The following is a 16,050-nucleotide window of genomic DNA, read 5'->3' on the forward strand; positions in this document are numbered from 1 at the left end:
TAAGTAACATCTTTAAAAAGGATTCTTTTCCAGCACTGTGACACGTTGCAGCCATCAGCAGTCCCCCTATCAGCTCCTATCTGGGGAACCCCACCTCTTTGAAGATCTCCTGGGCTTGAAGATCCGCATCTCCCCAGATGCCTTTTTCCAGATTAACACTGCTGGTGCAGAGGTGCTGTATCGGACAGTGGGGGAGCTGAGCAGAGTGAACTCTAACACCATTCTCCTTGATATCTGCTGTGGAACCGGCAAGTGACGGCTCAGGGCAGAATCTACATGCTGCTTAGCTTCCATCCACCCAGCAGCCAGGGCCCAGGTGGGGAGGCGATGGTGATGGTGCCGACACACCATCATTGGTTTAAAATCCTCAAATAGGGACATCTGAGGGGCTCAGTCAGCGAAGCATCTGCCTTTGGCTCAGGTCGTGATCTCATGGTCCTGGGATCAAGTCCTGCATTGGGCTCCTTGCTTGGTGGGAAGCCTGCTTCTCCCTCTCCCTCTGTCTGCTGCTCCCCCTACTTGTGTGTTCTCTCTCTATCTCTATCTCACAAATAAATAAAAGAAACAAATCCTAAAATACCCTCCTCTTATCCTTTTACTTCCTCAGGTGTGATTGGTCTGTCTCTGGCTCAGTATGCCTCCCAGATCCTTGGGATTGAGTTGGTGGAGCAGGCAGTAGAGGATGCCAGGTGGACTGCAGCCTTCAATGGTACATTGCTCACATTCTGGAGACAAAATGAAGAGCTGCAGTTGTTTCTGTGCTTGTAAAGGATTGTGTGGGCAAGGGCATTGACTGTATCCATGACCTGTGCAGAGGGAGGGAGGGTGTCCTGGAGTGATTGGAGTTGGGTCCTAATTGTTTTCTTAAAGAGGTCCCAATAGCTAATCTCCACCCCCCTGTTTTTCTTCTGTCCGGAAGAAAAGCCCGAGGCAATGAACAGGCCTACATGATAGGAGGAGAACTTGGCAAAACTTTGGGTAACATAGAAGAGCCTTCATGACATTAGACTCATGAGGCATTATAACATAATGCAGTAGATTTCAAACAACTATTAGCAACAGAACCTTTTCTTTGAACAAAATCATATGCCAAACTCTGATGTAGAAAATAGGTCTCCTTGTTCCCTCTACTCTACCTCCAGACAACCCTTGAGGCTCTGAAAATCTCTAATGTAGCAGAAAGAGCACTTGAGTAAAAGTCAAGGTTTTCTTCTTGGTATAGGTACTTATGTGCTACATGTCGCTAAGCTTTAAAATAACATGTTCTAGTATCTCAAGCTGAAAGGCCTACTGAGATATTGGAAAAGAAAGTGTGTTAGCAACAATGAGGCAGGTCCAAAGAGGTTTTTTTTTTCCTCGTTATTCAGAGATGTGCCAGACCCAAAGGGAAGATGGCAGAGCCCTGGCTCCTGTACATATCTGTAAAGCTGAAACACCCCCCTCAACCGCACCCCTTCCCTCACTGTTGGGCTTGAGTGTTGAATTCTGTCATGTGGACCTCTCTTCTATAGGCATCACCAACTGTGAATTCCACACTGGTCGAGCAGAGAAGATTTTACCACAGCTACTAAAATCAAAGGAAGATGGGCAGGTCATTGTTGCTGTGGTGAACCCAGCTCGGGCGGGACTGCGTAAGAATGGGTAGCTTTTCCGTTAACACAGCTAGTTGGGTTTTCTCATGGTGTCCACCATCTTTAGTACCTTACTCCCATACAGTGCTAAAGGGGCTCCCAAGTGGGCTGGCTCTGAACCTACTTCTCTATTCCTAACCAATCCTAGGTGCTAGCCAGGTGGTAGTTTCTGATAACCCAGACCATGATAGTTTAATTACATTAATAGCGGGGTACCTGGGTGATTCCCTTTGTTAAGCGTCTACCTTTGGCTCGGGTCATGATCCCAGGGTCCTGGGATGGAGCCCCATGTGGGGCTCCCTGTTCAGCGGGGAGCCTGCTTCTCCCTCTGCCCCTCCCCCCCCACTTGTGCTCACTCTGTCGTTCTCTCTGTCTCAAATAAACAAAATCTTCAAAACAAAACAAAAATAGTTATAGTAATAGCAATGTGTTTCTTCCTTCAGACTATCAGGTGGTTCGAGCCATTCGAAACTGCAGGGCTATCCACACACTGATTTTTGTTTCCTGCAAGCCCCATGGTGAAGCCACAAGGAACATCATTGAGTGAGTCTTGACTTCTTTTTTAACTATATTTTTAAAATTTTTTTTAGAGATTTTATTTATGGAGAGAGAGCACGAGAAGGGGGGACAGATGGAGAGAGAGGAGAGGGAGAGGCAGACTCTCCACTGAGCACGGAGCCTGATGTAGGACTTGATCCCAGGACCCTGGGATCATGACCTAAGCCGAAGGCAGCTGCTTAACCTACTGAGCCACCAGGCGCCCTGACTGACTTCTTTTTTTTTTTTTTTTAAAGATATTATTTATTTATTTGACACAGAGAGAGAAAGAGAGAGAGATAGCAAGAGAGGGAATACAAGTAGGGGGAGTAGGAGAGGGAGAAGCAGGCTTCCCGCTGAGTAGGGACCCCCCCCCCATGCGGGGCTTGATCCCAGGACCCTGGGATCATGACCTGAGCCTAAGACAGATGCTTAATGACTGAGCCACTCAGGCGCCCCCGATTGACTTCTTTTTTAAATTATTTTTTCCTGATTATCAAAATAATCTGTACTTACTGTACAGATTAAGAAAACAGAGCAATATAAAGAGACAGAAGGAAGTCATTATACTACATCAACAGTTAGTTGTGCGGCCAGGTCCTGAGTAAGGCAAGTAAAGCCACTTACTTTGGGTGGAAAATTTAGTGAGAGGGTACACAAAATCTCGGTAATTAAGATATACTTATAATGCATCACTTTCAAAAGTCAAAATTAGTCCCAAGAAATCCATGATGAAAAACACATTAAGATCTTTAAAAAAAAGCAAGATCCACTCCTGTGCTTGCTAAACCCTGTCTCACTCACCTTATTCTAATCCTGGTCCTGGTTCCAATAAAACTTTATTTTAAAAAGCAGGGAGTCAGTCTGCAGGTTATTTCCAATGTTATTTTCCAAAATGTTGCATTAAAATATATTATTTGTTTTGATTATTGAATTTTTTGACACCCTCTTAAATTTTGCACCCAAGGTGAATGCCTCTTGCTTCACTCCAGTTCTGACCCTGGTCAATTCTTTTGAATTTTGAAAAGTTTTTTCCCTTCTCTCTGTCTCTCTCTTCCTCCCTCCCTCCCTCCCTCTCCCTTTTACATAAGCAATACAATTTGCAATATTTGAGCAACATAGGTGGATATGAAGTAGGGGTGATATACCTGGATGAAATAAGTGAAGTAAATGAAAATTAAAATTAAAATTTTATTTAATTATTTAATTTAATTTAATTATTTAATTAAAAGTAAATTAAAAGTAAATGAATTGAGCTGTTGAGGTAGTTAAGTTTGCCGAGCTGTCAAGTCAGTGATCTAGAAAAAAGTAATAAACCTAAAGGAAACTGAAGGGAAAAATTAATGTTAGATAAAATCCAGAAATGAATGAATGAACTACCCCACAAAAAAACCTGGTAGACTTGACAAATAAGCAAGAAGATGTTATTAAAAGATGAAAAATAAATTAGAAGAATTTAGAAGATTAGAAGAAGAAAATTAAAAAATATATAAATCTAATCAAGAATATAAAGGAATAAAGCATAAAAATAGAAAGCCTTAAATGAGAAAAAGCAGAACTACAGCTATGAGGAAATTTTTAAAAATAATGAGAAAGTACTTTGTACATCTTGCTTACAATACATTTGAAAACCTAGGTGGGCAATTTTCTGGGAAAATGAAAATGGATAGTATTAATTGCAAAGGATGTAAGTAAACCTACACAGATTGGTAACCATGGAAAAGAATTGAGAAAGTTGTCAAAGAGCTTTTACCCAAAATAAAAGCATGAGGCCCGTGTATTTGCACAGTCTCATTTCCTTGTCTATTCTTACGTGTTTACCTCTTCCAGTTGTCCTTTACTTTAATTTTTGTTATACTATTTAAAAATGTTTTTGAGTATATGATAAAGGTGGCACCTCACACCAATGGGAAAAAGATGGACTGTTCAATAAATGGTGATGGACAACTGGGTAGTGAGGGTGAAAAAAAGTTGGATCTGTATTTCACACCTGTTACACCAGGAAAAAGCAGTCAGAAATTGAAATGTAAGAAGGAGAACCATAAATGTACCCTAGGAAATCACAGAATTTCTTTATAATCCTGGAGTGCAGTAGCCCTTTCTAACTATGAACATTCAAAAGCCATATAGTGAAAGGTAGTTAAGTTTGCCGACATAAAAAAATAATTTCTCCCTTTGTTACACCATACACAGAAATGAATTCAAAATGGATCATAGAACTAAATGTAAGAGTTGAAACAGGGATAATCTTTGTGACCTTGGGTTAGGCAAAGCTCTCTTAGATATGACATCAAAAACCCAAGCAACAACAGTAACAGCAAAAAATACATGTATCGGATGTGTGCGTGTATAATTGGACATCATCAAAGTTAAAAAAAAAAAAAGCTTTTGTGCTACAAAATGATACTATCAAGAAAGTGATAAGACAACTCATAGAATGAGAGGAAACATTTGCAAATCATTTATCTAGTAAGAGACAGGTATCCAAAAGCCAGACACAAAGGGCCACATCTTACATGATTCCATTTATAGGAAATGTCCAGACTAGGCAGATCTCAAGAGAGAGAAAGTAGATTTGTGGTTGCCTAGGGCTGAGAGTTGGAGGGTTGCAGAGAAATGGGGAGGGAGGGCTAAAGAGTGCGTGATGCCTTCTTGGGTTAATGAAAATATTCCAAAATTGATTGTTCTGGTAGATGGACAACTCTGTGAGTGTACTAGAAACCACTGAACAGTATAAATGAGTGAGCTGCATGGTATGTGAATCTCAAACTGTTAAAAAAAATCAAGAACTTGCATGACAAAAAGCACCAAAATCAAAGATGGGAGGCAGTATACAAATTGGAAAAATAGTTGTAGTTTATATCATAAAGAATTTTTTTTCCTTAATTTTTAACAAACTCCTAGAGATTGATTTTTAAAAATGACATATCTGGTAAAGGGTTAGTATCCAAAATATACAAAGAACTTAACTGGGATGCATGGGTGGCTCGGTCAGTTGGGTGGCTGCTCTTGGCTCAGGTCATGCTCCCAGGGTCCTGGGATCAAGTCCCACATTGGGCTCCTGGCTCAGTGGGGAGCCTGCTTCTCCCTCTGCCTGCTGCTCCTCCTGCTTGTGCTTTCTCTTTCTCTCTGACAAATGGATAAATAAAATCTTTTTTAAAAAAAGAGCTTACCAAACTCCCAAAAAACAAATAACCCAGTTAAGAAATGGGCAGAAGACATGAATAGACATTTTTCCAAAGAAGACATGCAGATGGCCAACAGACACATGAAAAGATGCTCAACATCACTCATCATCAGGGAAATGCAAATCAAAACTGCACTGAGATAATACCTCATTCCTGTCAGAATGGCTAAAATTAACAACACAGGAAACAGCAGGTGTTGGCAAGGATGCGGGGAAAGGGAACCCTCTTACACTGTTGGTGGGAATGCGAACTGATGCAGCCACTCTGAAAAATAGTGTGGAGGTTCCTCAAAAAGTTAAAAATAGAGCTATTCTGTGATCCAGCAATTGCTCTACTACGTTTTTACCCAAAGGGTACAAAAGTAGTGATTTGAAGGGACATATGCACCCTGATGTTTATAGCAGCATTATCAACAATAGCCAGATTTTGGAAAGAGCCCAAATGTCCATTGACCAATGAATGGATAAAGAAGATGTGGTGTGTATATATATGTGTGTATGTGTGTGTATATATACACATGTACGCACACACACACACGCATGAGAATATTACTCAGCCATCCAAAAGAATGAAATCTTGCCATTTTCAATGACATGGGTGGAGCTAGAGTGTATTATGCTAACCAAAATTAGTCGGTTAGAAAAAGACAAATACCATATGATTTCACTCATATGTGGAATTTAAGAAATAAAACAGATGAACATGGGGGAAAAAAGAGAGGCAAACCATAAAAGAGACTCTTAATTGTGGAAGAACAAACTGAGGGTTGCTGGAGGGGAGGTGGGCAGGGAGATGGGTTAAATGGGTGATGGGGATTAAGAAGGGCACTTGTGATGAACACTGAGTGTTGAATGTAAATGATGTATTACTAAATTCTCTTGAAACTAATATACTATATGTTAACAAACTGGAATTTAAATAAAAGCTTGAAATAAAAAGAAAACATAAGAAAAATGAACAGAAGAAATAATATAAATTTATGAACTATGAAAGGGTGCTCAGTCTCTTTCATTATAATGGAGATGCAAATTAAATGTACCCCGAGATACCGCTTTTTACATTTCAGATTGGCAGAAAGAAGTTCAAAAGTTTGATAATACACTGTTGGCAATACTAAGAGGAAACATGAATTCTAAAAAATTACTAGTCAAAATGTAAATTGGTAGCATCTTTATGGAGGAAAATTTAGCAATATAGATTATAAATGTGTATATATACCCCTTAAACCAGAAATTCCATTCCTGAGGCTTTTTCTTTTTTTTATTAACATATAATATATCATTTGCTTCAGGGGTACAGGTCTGTGAATCATCAGGCTTACACATTTCACAGCACTCACCATAGCACATACCCTCTCCAATGACCATAACCCAGCCACCCTATCCCTACCCCATCACCCCGCAGCAGCCCTCAGTTTGTTTCGTGAGATTAAGAGTCTCTTACAGTTTGTCCCCCTGAGGCTTGTTCTTTCAAATGTAATGACACACACCTAAAATGACATAGATGCAAAGTTATTTATTGCAATATTAAAACAGCAAGCAATGAAATATCCTAAAAGTCCATCAGTGGAGAACTGGTTAAAATCAACGCTCTATCCATACAGTGCAATACTGTGCTGCTATAAAAAGGAATGCAGACAAATGTACAAGATGGGATTGGGAGGGAGACAAACCATAAGTGACTCTTAATCTCACAAAACAAACTGAGGGTTGATGGGGGGAGAGGGTTTGGGAGAGGGGGGGTGGGGTTATGGATATTGGGGAGGGTATGTGCTATGGTGAGTGCTGTGAAGTGTGTAAACCTGGCGATTCGCAGACCTGTACCCCTGGGGATAAAAATATATGTTTATAAAAAATAAAATTTATAAAAAAAAAAGGAATGCAGATGTTCTGTGTACAGATCTAGAGCGATCTCTAAGGTGTGTTATTTTTAAACAGATTGAGACATAATTCACATATTCATCTATTTAAAGTGCACAATTCTGTGGGTTTTAGTATGTTCTTGGACTTGTGTGACCATCACCACTATTTCCAGAACATTTTCCTCACTTCAGAAAGAAACCCTGCACCTCTTACCTGTTACTCCCCATTTTTCCCCAAGCCCCAGGCTTTAGGCAACCACTAATCTACTTTATGTCTTTATGGATTTATGGATTGTTCTGCACACTTCATACAAATGAAGTCATACAAAATGTGGCTCTTTGCACCTGGCTTCTTTCACTTATAATGTTTGCGAGGTTCATCTATGTGGTAGGATATATCAGTTGTTTCATTATTTCATGGCTGAATAATATTGCATTTTGTGGATATATCACATTTTCTTTTTTTTAAGATTTTTTTTTTTTATTTATTCAAGAAAGAAAGCGAGAGGCAGAGCACTAGCAGAGGGGGTGTGGGCACAGGGACAGGAAGAAGCAGACTCCCCACTGAGCAGGGAGCCCAATTTGGGGCTTGATCCCATGACCCTGAGGTCATGACCCAAGCTGAAGGCAGATGTTTAACCAACCCAGGGAGCCACCCAGGCGCCCTAATGTATCACATTTTATATATTCACGTGTTAATTGATGGACATTTGGGTTGTTTCCGCCTTTTACCTCTTGCGAATAAGGCTGCTACGAACATTCATAAGCAATTTTTTCTGTGGATGTTTGCTTTCATTTCTCTTGGGTGCATACCTAGGAGTGGAATTACTAGGTCATGTTGTAACTCTGTTAACCTTTTGAGGAACTGCCAGACTCTTTTGCAAAGAGCTGTCCCACTTTACATTTCCACCAGCAGCCTATTAGGCTTCCAGTTTGTCCACATCCTCCCCAACTCTTGTCAGTGTCTGTCTTTTATATTCATTCTAATGGATAAAAAGTGGTATGTCCTTGTGGTTTTGGTTTCCATTTCTCCAGTGGCTAATGATGTTGAGCATTTTTTCATGTGCTTGTCATCCATTTGTAAATCTCCTTTGGAGAAATGTCTATTCAGATTCTTCCCATTTTTTAACTGGATTGTCTCTTTATTATTGAGTTTTAAGATTTCTTAATATATTCTAGATACCACTCCCTTATCGGATACATGATTTGCCAAAATTGTCTCCCATTCTGTGGGTTCTCTGTTCACTTTCTCGATGATGTCCTTGAAGCATAAGAGTACTAATTTCCTTTTTTTAAAGATTTTATTTATTTATTTGAGAGAGATTGCACAGAGGAAGAGTGAGAGGAAGAAGCAGACTCACTGAGCAGAGTGCCTGATGCGGGGCTTGATCCCAGGACCATGACCTGAGCTGAAGGCAGATTCTTTTTTTTTTTTTTTTTTAAAGATTTTTATTTATTTATTTGACAGGTAGAGATCACAAGTAGGCAGAGAGGCAGGCAGAGACAGAGAGGAGGAAGCAGGCTCCCTGCTGAGCAGAGAGCCCGATGCAGGGCTCGATCCCAGGACTCTGGGATCATGACCTGAGCCGAAGGCAGAGGCTTTAACCCACTGAGCCACCAGGCGCCCCTGAAGGCAGATTCTTAACCAACTGATCCACCCAGGCACCCCAAGAATACTAATTCTCAGTATGTCCAGACTGTTTTTTTTTTTTTGTAACTTGTGATTTTGGTTCTAAGGTCTGTTACTAAGTGGAAATAGTAAGGTGTGCAGAATTGTTTATATAATCGTAAACTGTCTTTGTAAAAAAGTACAAAAGACTAGGAGAATATGGATTTATATTTGTATAGGCATAGAGAAACTGGTAATTTATATAAGAAACTGATAATAGTAGCTATCCATGGTGGGAAAGAACTGTGGAGATGGGTGTCCTAGCTGGGAAGGAGACTTCACTGAATACCGTTTTATATTATTTCGTTTTTGAATATAATGAAAATATTTATTATGCAAGACAATAAATTTAAAAATGTAATGATTTAGAGTAAAGCTAGCATTCTGCTAACATAGTGAGTAAAATAATAAACATGGCCTCAAAAAGGTAAGAAAAATTTATCTTGAAAAGACAGTATGTGGGGCGCCTGGGTGGCTTAGTCGTTGGGCGTCTGCCTTCAGCTCAGGTCATGGTCCCAGGATCCTGGGATCGAGCCCCTCATTGGGCTCCCTGCTCAGTGGGAAGCCTGCTTTTCCCTCTCACCCTCCCCTGCTTGTGTTCCCTCTCTTGCTGTCTCTCTCTCTCTCTCTGTGTCAAATAAATAAAATATTTGTTTAAAAAAAGACAGTACGTGCATATGGTAGAAAAATTCAAACAATACAAGAATATGCAGTGAGTAATGACTCTCTTTCTTACTTCTGACCCCTAATCCTTCAGATGTCACTACTCTTAGGTTTCTTGTGTAGCCTGTCAGAGAGATTGTGTGACTATACAAGTTTGTATGTGTGTTTGTGTGTCTGTACACATATGTGTATGTATACATACCATCCTTCTCTTTTTTTTTAACAAATAGAAACAGACTAAAACACTATACTGCACTATGCTTTTCTTTTTTTACTATTATTTTATTTTATTTATTTTGACTTATTATCGATCCTAGGACCCTGGGATCATGACCTGAGCAGAAGGCAGATGCTTAACTGACTGAGCCACTCAGGCACCCCTGCACCATGCTTTTCACTTTTTTCACTAACATTAGATTGTTGAGATTGTTCTACAATGATGTAGAATCTACATCAATACTTACAGGTCTACTTAATTTTTTAAATAGGCTATGTAATTTTAACTTACCTAAATATGTCATTTAACTAGTCCTTTGCTTATGAATTTTGAGATTGTTTCTATTCTGTTGTTACCACAATGTTACAGTGAATATCCTTGTGTACATAATGTGCAGTATGTAGGTATTATAAGTGATGAGTAAGTGTATGTGATAGTATATATAGTTGATAAAGTCCTGTTCTGGAGTTGCTAAGTTAAAGGATATTTACTTTAAACATTTTCAGCTGTTTTCTAAGAAAGCTCTAGAATCAACTTATCAAAAATATCCTTTTGGGATTGTGATTAGAAGTACATTGAACTTATTAATTTAGGGAGAATTGAAATCTTTACAGTATTTTTTCTGTCCAAGTATATGGTATGTCTCTTCAATTACTCTAGTCTTTTTTTAAGGTTTTATTTATTTATTTGACAGACAGATCACAAGTAAGCAGAGAAGCAGGCAGAGAGAGGTGAGGAAGCAGGCTCCCTGCTGAGCAGAGAGCCCGATGCAGGGCTCGATCCCAGGACTCTGGGATCATGACCGGAGCTGAAGGCAGAGGCTTTAACCCACTGAGCCACCCAGGCACCCTGAATTACTCTAGTCTTACATAATTCTCTAAAGCTATATCTGTATCTATATATCTCTATTTAGATAGATAAAGCTTTTTCTAATTTTTTCCAATATAGGTCTTTTCTTCTTAAGGTTAATATAAGATATTGTAAAGTTTTTATTGCTATTATGAATGGGATCTTTTTCATTACTTTTTCTAAGTGGTTATTGCCAACCTTGTGCCCAGCTTCCTCATTATTTTATTCATTTTATTTGTTTTCTAGTTGATCGTCTTGCTTGGTAGCTGGCCATGTGACCCCCATCTCAAAACCAGTTCTGTCTCTCTCCTTCCAATACATTTTTTTCTTTCTTATTACATTGGATAAGAAAATGTTGCATTTTAGGGACACCTGGGTGGCTCAGATGGTTAAGGGTTGGCCTTTGGCTCAGGTCATCATCTCAGGGTCCTGGGATCAAGCTCCACATCGGGCTCTCTCTGAAATAAATAAGGAAAACCTTTAAAAAAAATTTTTAAGAACATGTTCCATTATAGAAGGAATAGTGAATATCTTGCCTTATTCTGATTTCAGTGGGACAGTGCTATTTAAACTGTTGAGAGTCAGCCAGGGAAACAAGAACTCTTCTCTTTTGTTGGTTTGAGAATAAATTGGTACAACCTTTTTTTAGAACAGTTTAGTGGTATATATGTTAGGGCCTTACAAACATATAGGCCCTTCAACTCAGCAGTTCTACTAAACAACTAAAAATGTATGCAAAGATGTAACTATTAAGGATACTCATGGAAGGACTTTTTGAAATAGCAAAGTGTTAGAAACAGTTTAAATTTCCAGTAGCAAGGGATTAGGCAGATAAACTATGATTAACACATTTAATGGAATACCATATAGCCAATAAATGTGAGGTAATCTGACATATAGTGGAAAGATGGAGATGATCTATGATGAACTGAAGAAACTAGTTATAAAGCAGTATGTACAATATGTACAGTGTGACTTCATTTTAAGAAACCAATTTAAATATACATATTTAGAAAGATACATCCTGAGAAGTCAGCAGTGGTTCTTGGTGAGTTTATAGGTGAATTTTTGTGCTTATTTTTACTTGACTGCCTTTGAGATAAGTGAAAAGAGCAATCTGCTTTGAAACATTTCAATAGAATAACTTAATCCAGTAATATTTGTTAATTAATTACCTTTCATATACAAATTATACAGAAGCATATATGACTTGGACAGCTTGCTCCATTCACTACTGAACTCTCTATCACAAACTGGGAACACAGAGATGAATAATAAGCAGTTAGTGCCTTGTTTCCACCCTTGAAAAGGTTATATTCCACTGAAGAAGAAGGTTTAAAAAAAAAACCCAGGTTAGTTACACTAAATATGATAAATGCTGTTATTGAGAGAAACATAGGGGACTGTCAGAATACAGGGAAGGGCTTAAGTTTTTTTTTTAAAGATTTTATTCATTTATTTGATGGGGGTGGCGGGGAGAGAGCCCACAAGCAGGGAGAGAAGCAGGCAGCCTGATGTGGGGCTCGATCCCAGGACCCTGGGATTATGATCTGAGCCGAAGATAGACACCTAACCGACTGAGCCACCCAGGTGCCCCAGAAGGGCTTAATTTTTAAGAAGTTGTGTTCCTATAGGTTCTCCTTGGTATTGAGGAACTGATATTATGCTCTGTTTCTCTAGGTTGTGCTGTCCTCCAGACTCGGCTAAGAAGCTCCTTGGTGAGCCTTTTGTCTTGAGAAAAGCTGTGCCTGTAGATCTGTTCCCCCACACCCTACACTGTGAGCTGGTGCTCCTCTTCACTCGATAAGCAGCCTCCTGCGGGACTGCAGGCTGTTAAGGCTGAAGTTTCAGTTCCTTCCAGCTTTGTCATCTTGCTACATTGTAGATCCTCAGAGCATTATTGGAGAAACCAGCCTTTGGATCGATCTCAGGACCTGAGATGATGACCCGAGGCAAAGGCAGAGAGGCCTAACCATTGAGCCACCCAGGTGCCCCAAAATCTAGCTTTAAAAAAAAAAAAGCAGAGTAAGCTATAATGTGATTGCGGGGTGACTGCATGATCTCACAGCTTCATTCCTTTGGGTTTTCTAGGCTTTGAAGTTCTAGAATACCCTTTAAAAATGGTAGGAACAATAGCACCAATTAGCTCTCACCTATGGAAGGAGAATTGGTTATAGTAGAGACACTGGGAAAGAAGATCTTCAAAGAAGAGACTGAATACCTATAATTGTGCTATGTAGTGTGAACGCAGAAAGCTCCAGAATCCCCTAATGATCCAGTATATACTATAATAAACTGGATATGGAAACTGACATTCTCTGGTCCATAATTTCTTCAGCTCTGGAGTTGTCCTTGGTTACTTCCCCAACAATTTAGATTATGTTTTGAATCTTTTAATAGCCTAAGGACATGTACAAAAATCTGATTTACAAAATGATATTGGGTCAACTAGTATTTTTCTCAATCCTAAATACTTCTGGAGAAGGCTCCTTCTCAAAAAAAAAATGTGGCTATTAAGGCTACTATATACATATCCATTTTAAAAAATGCTAGAAGGGAATAAAGTGATTAAAAAAAGTGTTGACTTATGGCAGTCAGATAAGTTTTATTTTCATTTCCTGATTTTTCATTTTATGTAATGGGACAACGACTTTTATCTTCTCCTTTTGTTGGCCATATCTGTAAATGGCAAAACTGTCTATCAGTTATCTAAGCCAGAAACCAGAGTTAGCTCTCTCAGTCTCATACCCAACTGCCTACAAAGGGGACTCCACCTGGATATCTTCCAGATACTTCAAACTCAATGTCTAACGTTGCATGCTTCACATCTGTCCCCCAAACTTGTTCTTGCTCCTATATTCCCAGTCTTGATGAATATACCAATCTACTCAGTCACTCAAGTCAAAAACTTGGGAATTATATCTGAGTCCTTCTTCTCTATCTCCTTCCCCTACCCAACATATCACCAAGTCTCCATCCCTGTAGGTTACCATAATTTCTTACTACATTATTGCTCAAAAGGCTATCTTCTTTTTTTTTAAGATTTTATTTATTTTGTTATTTATTTGAGAGAGAGACAGACAGAGCACAAGCTGGGGGCAGAGGAAGAGGGAGAAGCAGCCATCCTGCTGAGCAGGGAGCCTCACTCGGGGCTCAATTCCAGGACTCTGGAATCATGACCTGAGCTGAAGGCAGACGTTTAACCCACCAAGCCACCCAGGCACCCCTCAGAAGGCCATCTTCTTAACTGCTGCTGCTCTATCCACTCTTGCCCCCATCCATTCCATTCTCTGCAGCCGTAGTGTGTTTTCTAAAATGCCAATGTCATTGTGTTTCTCCAGTGCTTAAAATATTATTGACTTCTTACTGCTTTTAAAAAATCCAAAATTCTTTTTTTTTTCAAAAATTTTTTTTAAGATTTTATTTATTTATTTATTTGAGAGAGAGAGTGAGAGCGAGAGAGAGCATGATCGAGGGGTAGGGCCAGAGGGGAAGGGAGAAGCAGACTCCTTGCTGAGTAGGGAGCCTGACTCTGGTGGGGGGGCTTGATCCCAGCACCCTGAGACCACGACCTTGAGCTAAAGGCAGACACCCAACCGACTGAACCACTCAGGTGCCACCAAAAGTCCAAAATTCTTGATGCACCCTCAACATCCCTTCATAATCTGGACAGCCTCATTTTTCTATATGCATTAAATTCCTTTCCCTGGAAAAGATAAATTTCTTCTATTCTGGTCCTTTTCATACTCTGTTCCTCAGCTTGGAATGCACTTTTCATTGCCTCTTCTGGCTAATTTTACTTATCTTTATGTTTTTAACTTAGGTATTCCCCAAGGAATATAGAATTAGCTGTAAATAATCAGCTTCCTGCTAATTTTGTTGGTGTCATTATCTTGTAAGATGATTTTAGAATCATGCTTCTGTCATCTTTATCCTGAAAACTTTGAAATAGACAAGAAAGTTGGAAGACTAGTGCAACGAACACCAGTATATTCACCAAGATTCAACAAATGTTAGTATTTTCCCATATTTGTTTTGTCTGTGTATCTGCTCTTTGGTAAACTATTTGAAAGTAAGTTGTAGACATATCATTTCACCTTAAATCCCTCAGCATACATCTTCTAAGCAGGACCTTTTTCTGTGTAACTGTATGATACATCATACCGTAAGCACAGCTGAAAGAAATTAACTGTACTTCACCAATCTTTGCCTCACCAATCTTTGCAAATATTATCTAATATCTAACCAGTGCTTCTTAAAGTATGGTTTGCAAACTGCCTGATGGTACACAGGGAGTTAAGGAGCTTGGACCGTAGTAAGTCAGTGCACTGCCTACTTCACTGAGAAAGTTTTGTCATAAAAAAATTCAGCTGAAAAAACACAATGTTCTTAGTGACATTGTTCATTTACATTTCTAGGCTGGCTGAGTAGCACTGCTCTGTATTCACATTTCCCCAGCTGTCTCCTAAATGTCTTTTTTTTAAAGTTAGTTTATTTATGTATTTATGTATATATGTATGTATGTATATATTTATTTATTTATTTGACAGAGAGAGAGAGAGAGAACACAAGCAGAGGGAGCATCAGAGGGAGAGGGGAGAAGCAGGCTCTCTGCTGAGCAGGGAGCCTGACAACGAGGCAGGGCTCCATCCTAGGACCCTGGGATCATGACCGAGCTGAAGGGAGGTGCCCAACTAACTGAGCCATCCAGGCACCCCGAATGTCTTTTTTTAAAACGATTTAATATATTTATTAGATAAATATATATAAATTTATTTTATATATTTTATTTAATTATAAAATATTATATATTTTATTTAATATATGAAATATATATTTTATATATTTATTAGAGAGAGTTCACACACACCAGAGGGAGAGGGAGAAAGAAGACTCCCCGCTGAGCAGGGAGGCTGATGCGGGGCTCAATCCTAGGACTCTGGGATCATGACCTGAGCCAAAGCTGCCTTTGGCTCAACCACTGAGCCACCCAGGCACCCTCCTAAATGTCTTTTATAGCCAGTTTATAGGTTGCATTTGGGTGTGGTGTTTCTTTTAATTTACAACAGTCTCTCCACTTTTTTTTTTAATGGTACTAACATTTAGAGACTGGCTCTGCCCCACATTAGGAATCTGACTGTAGTGTCACCAGCCATCCTGGTTTGCCTGTGACTGTCCTGCTTTAAGGACTGATCCTGTATCCCTCCCGGGATCGGATGCTTTGTTTCCTTATGGTGGTCTTTAGCTCTTCCTTCCAGCCCCTGAATGTCCCGTAAATGTGAAGTACTTGGGATCAGAAGCTTGATTTGATTCAATTAAACCATATTTTGATAAGAATGCTTCAAAAGCAATGTTGTGTGCTTTATGTCAGTCACATCTTATCAGGAGACACGTAATGTCAGTTGTCCACTCTTAGGTTGATGATTTAGGTGGTG

The 16,050-nt window shown here is 39.4% G+C and overlaps 1 protein-coding gene across 7 annotated transcripts in view; it reads left to right on the forward strand.

The window, feature by feature from the left end:
- The window catches only part of TRMT2B (tRNA methyltransferase 2 homolog B), a 43,000-nt gene extending 30,073 nt beyond the window's left edge, over positions 1–12,927 (forward strand). For 5 of the 7 annotated variants that reach the window (XM_047716374.1, XM_047716380.1, XM_047716377.1 and 2 more), the window contains 5 exons: positions 34–248; positions 608–709; positions 1,512–1,631; positions 2,075–2,174; positions 12,296–12,927. In XM_047716374.1, coding sequence (XP_047572330.1) covers positions 34–248; positions 608–709; positions 1,512–1,631; positions 2,075–2,174; positions 12,296–12,422 — 664 coding nt within the window. In that variant the 3' untranslated portion in view covers positions 12,423–12,927. Of the gene's footprint in view, positions 1–33; positions 249–607; positions 710–1,511; positions 1,642–2,074; positions 2,175–12,295 lie in introns of all 7 variants that reach the window. The other 2 variants (XM_047716379.1, XM_047716381.1) reach the window with 2 other exon arrangements.
- The last annotated feature ends 3,123 nt before the right edge of the window (positions 12,928–16,050 follow it).

Source organism: Lutra lutra, chromosome X, assembly GCF_902655055.1.
Source record: "Lutra lutra chromosome X, mLutLut1.2, whole genome shotgun sequence".
In the NCBI taxonomy this organism is placed as follows: Eukaryota; Metazoa; Chordata; class Mammalia; order Carnivora; family Mustelidae; genus Lutra; species Lutra lutra.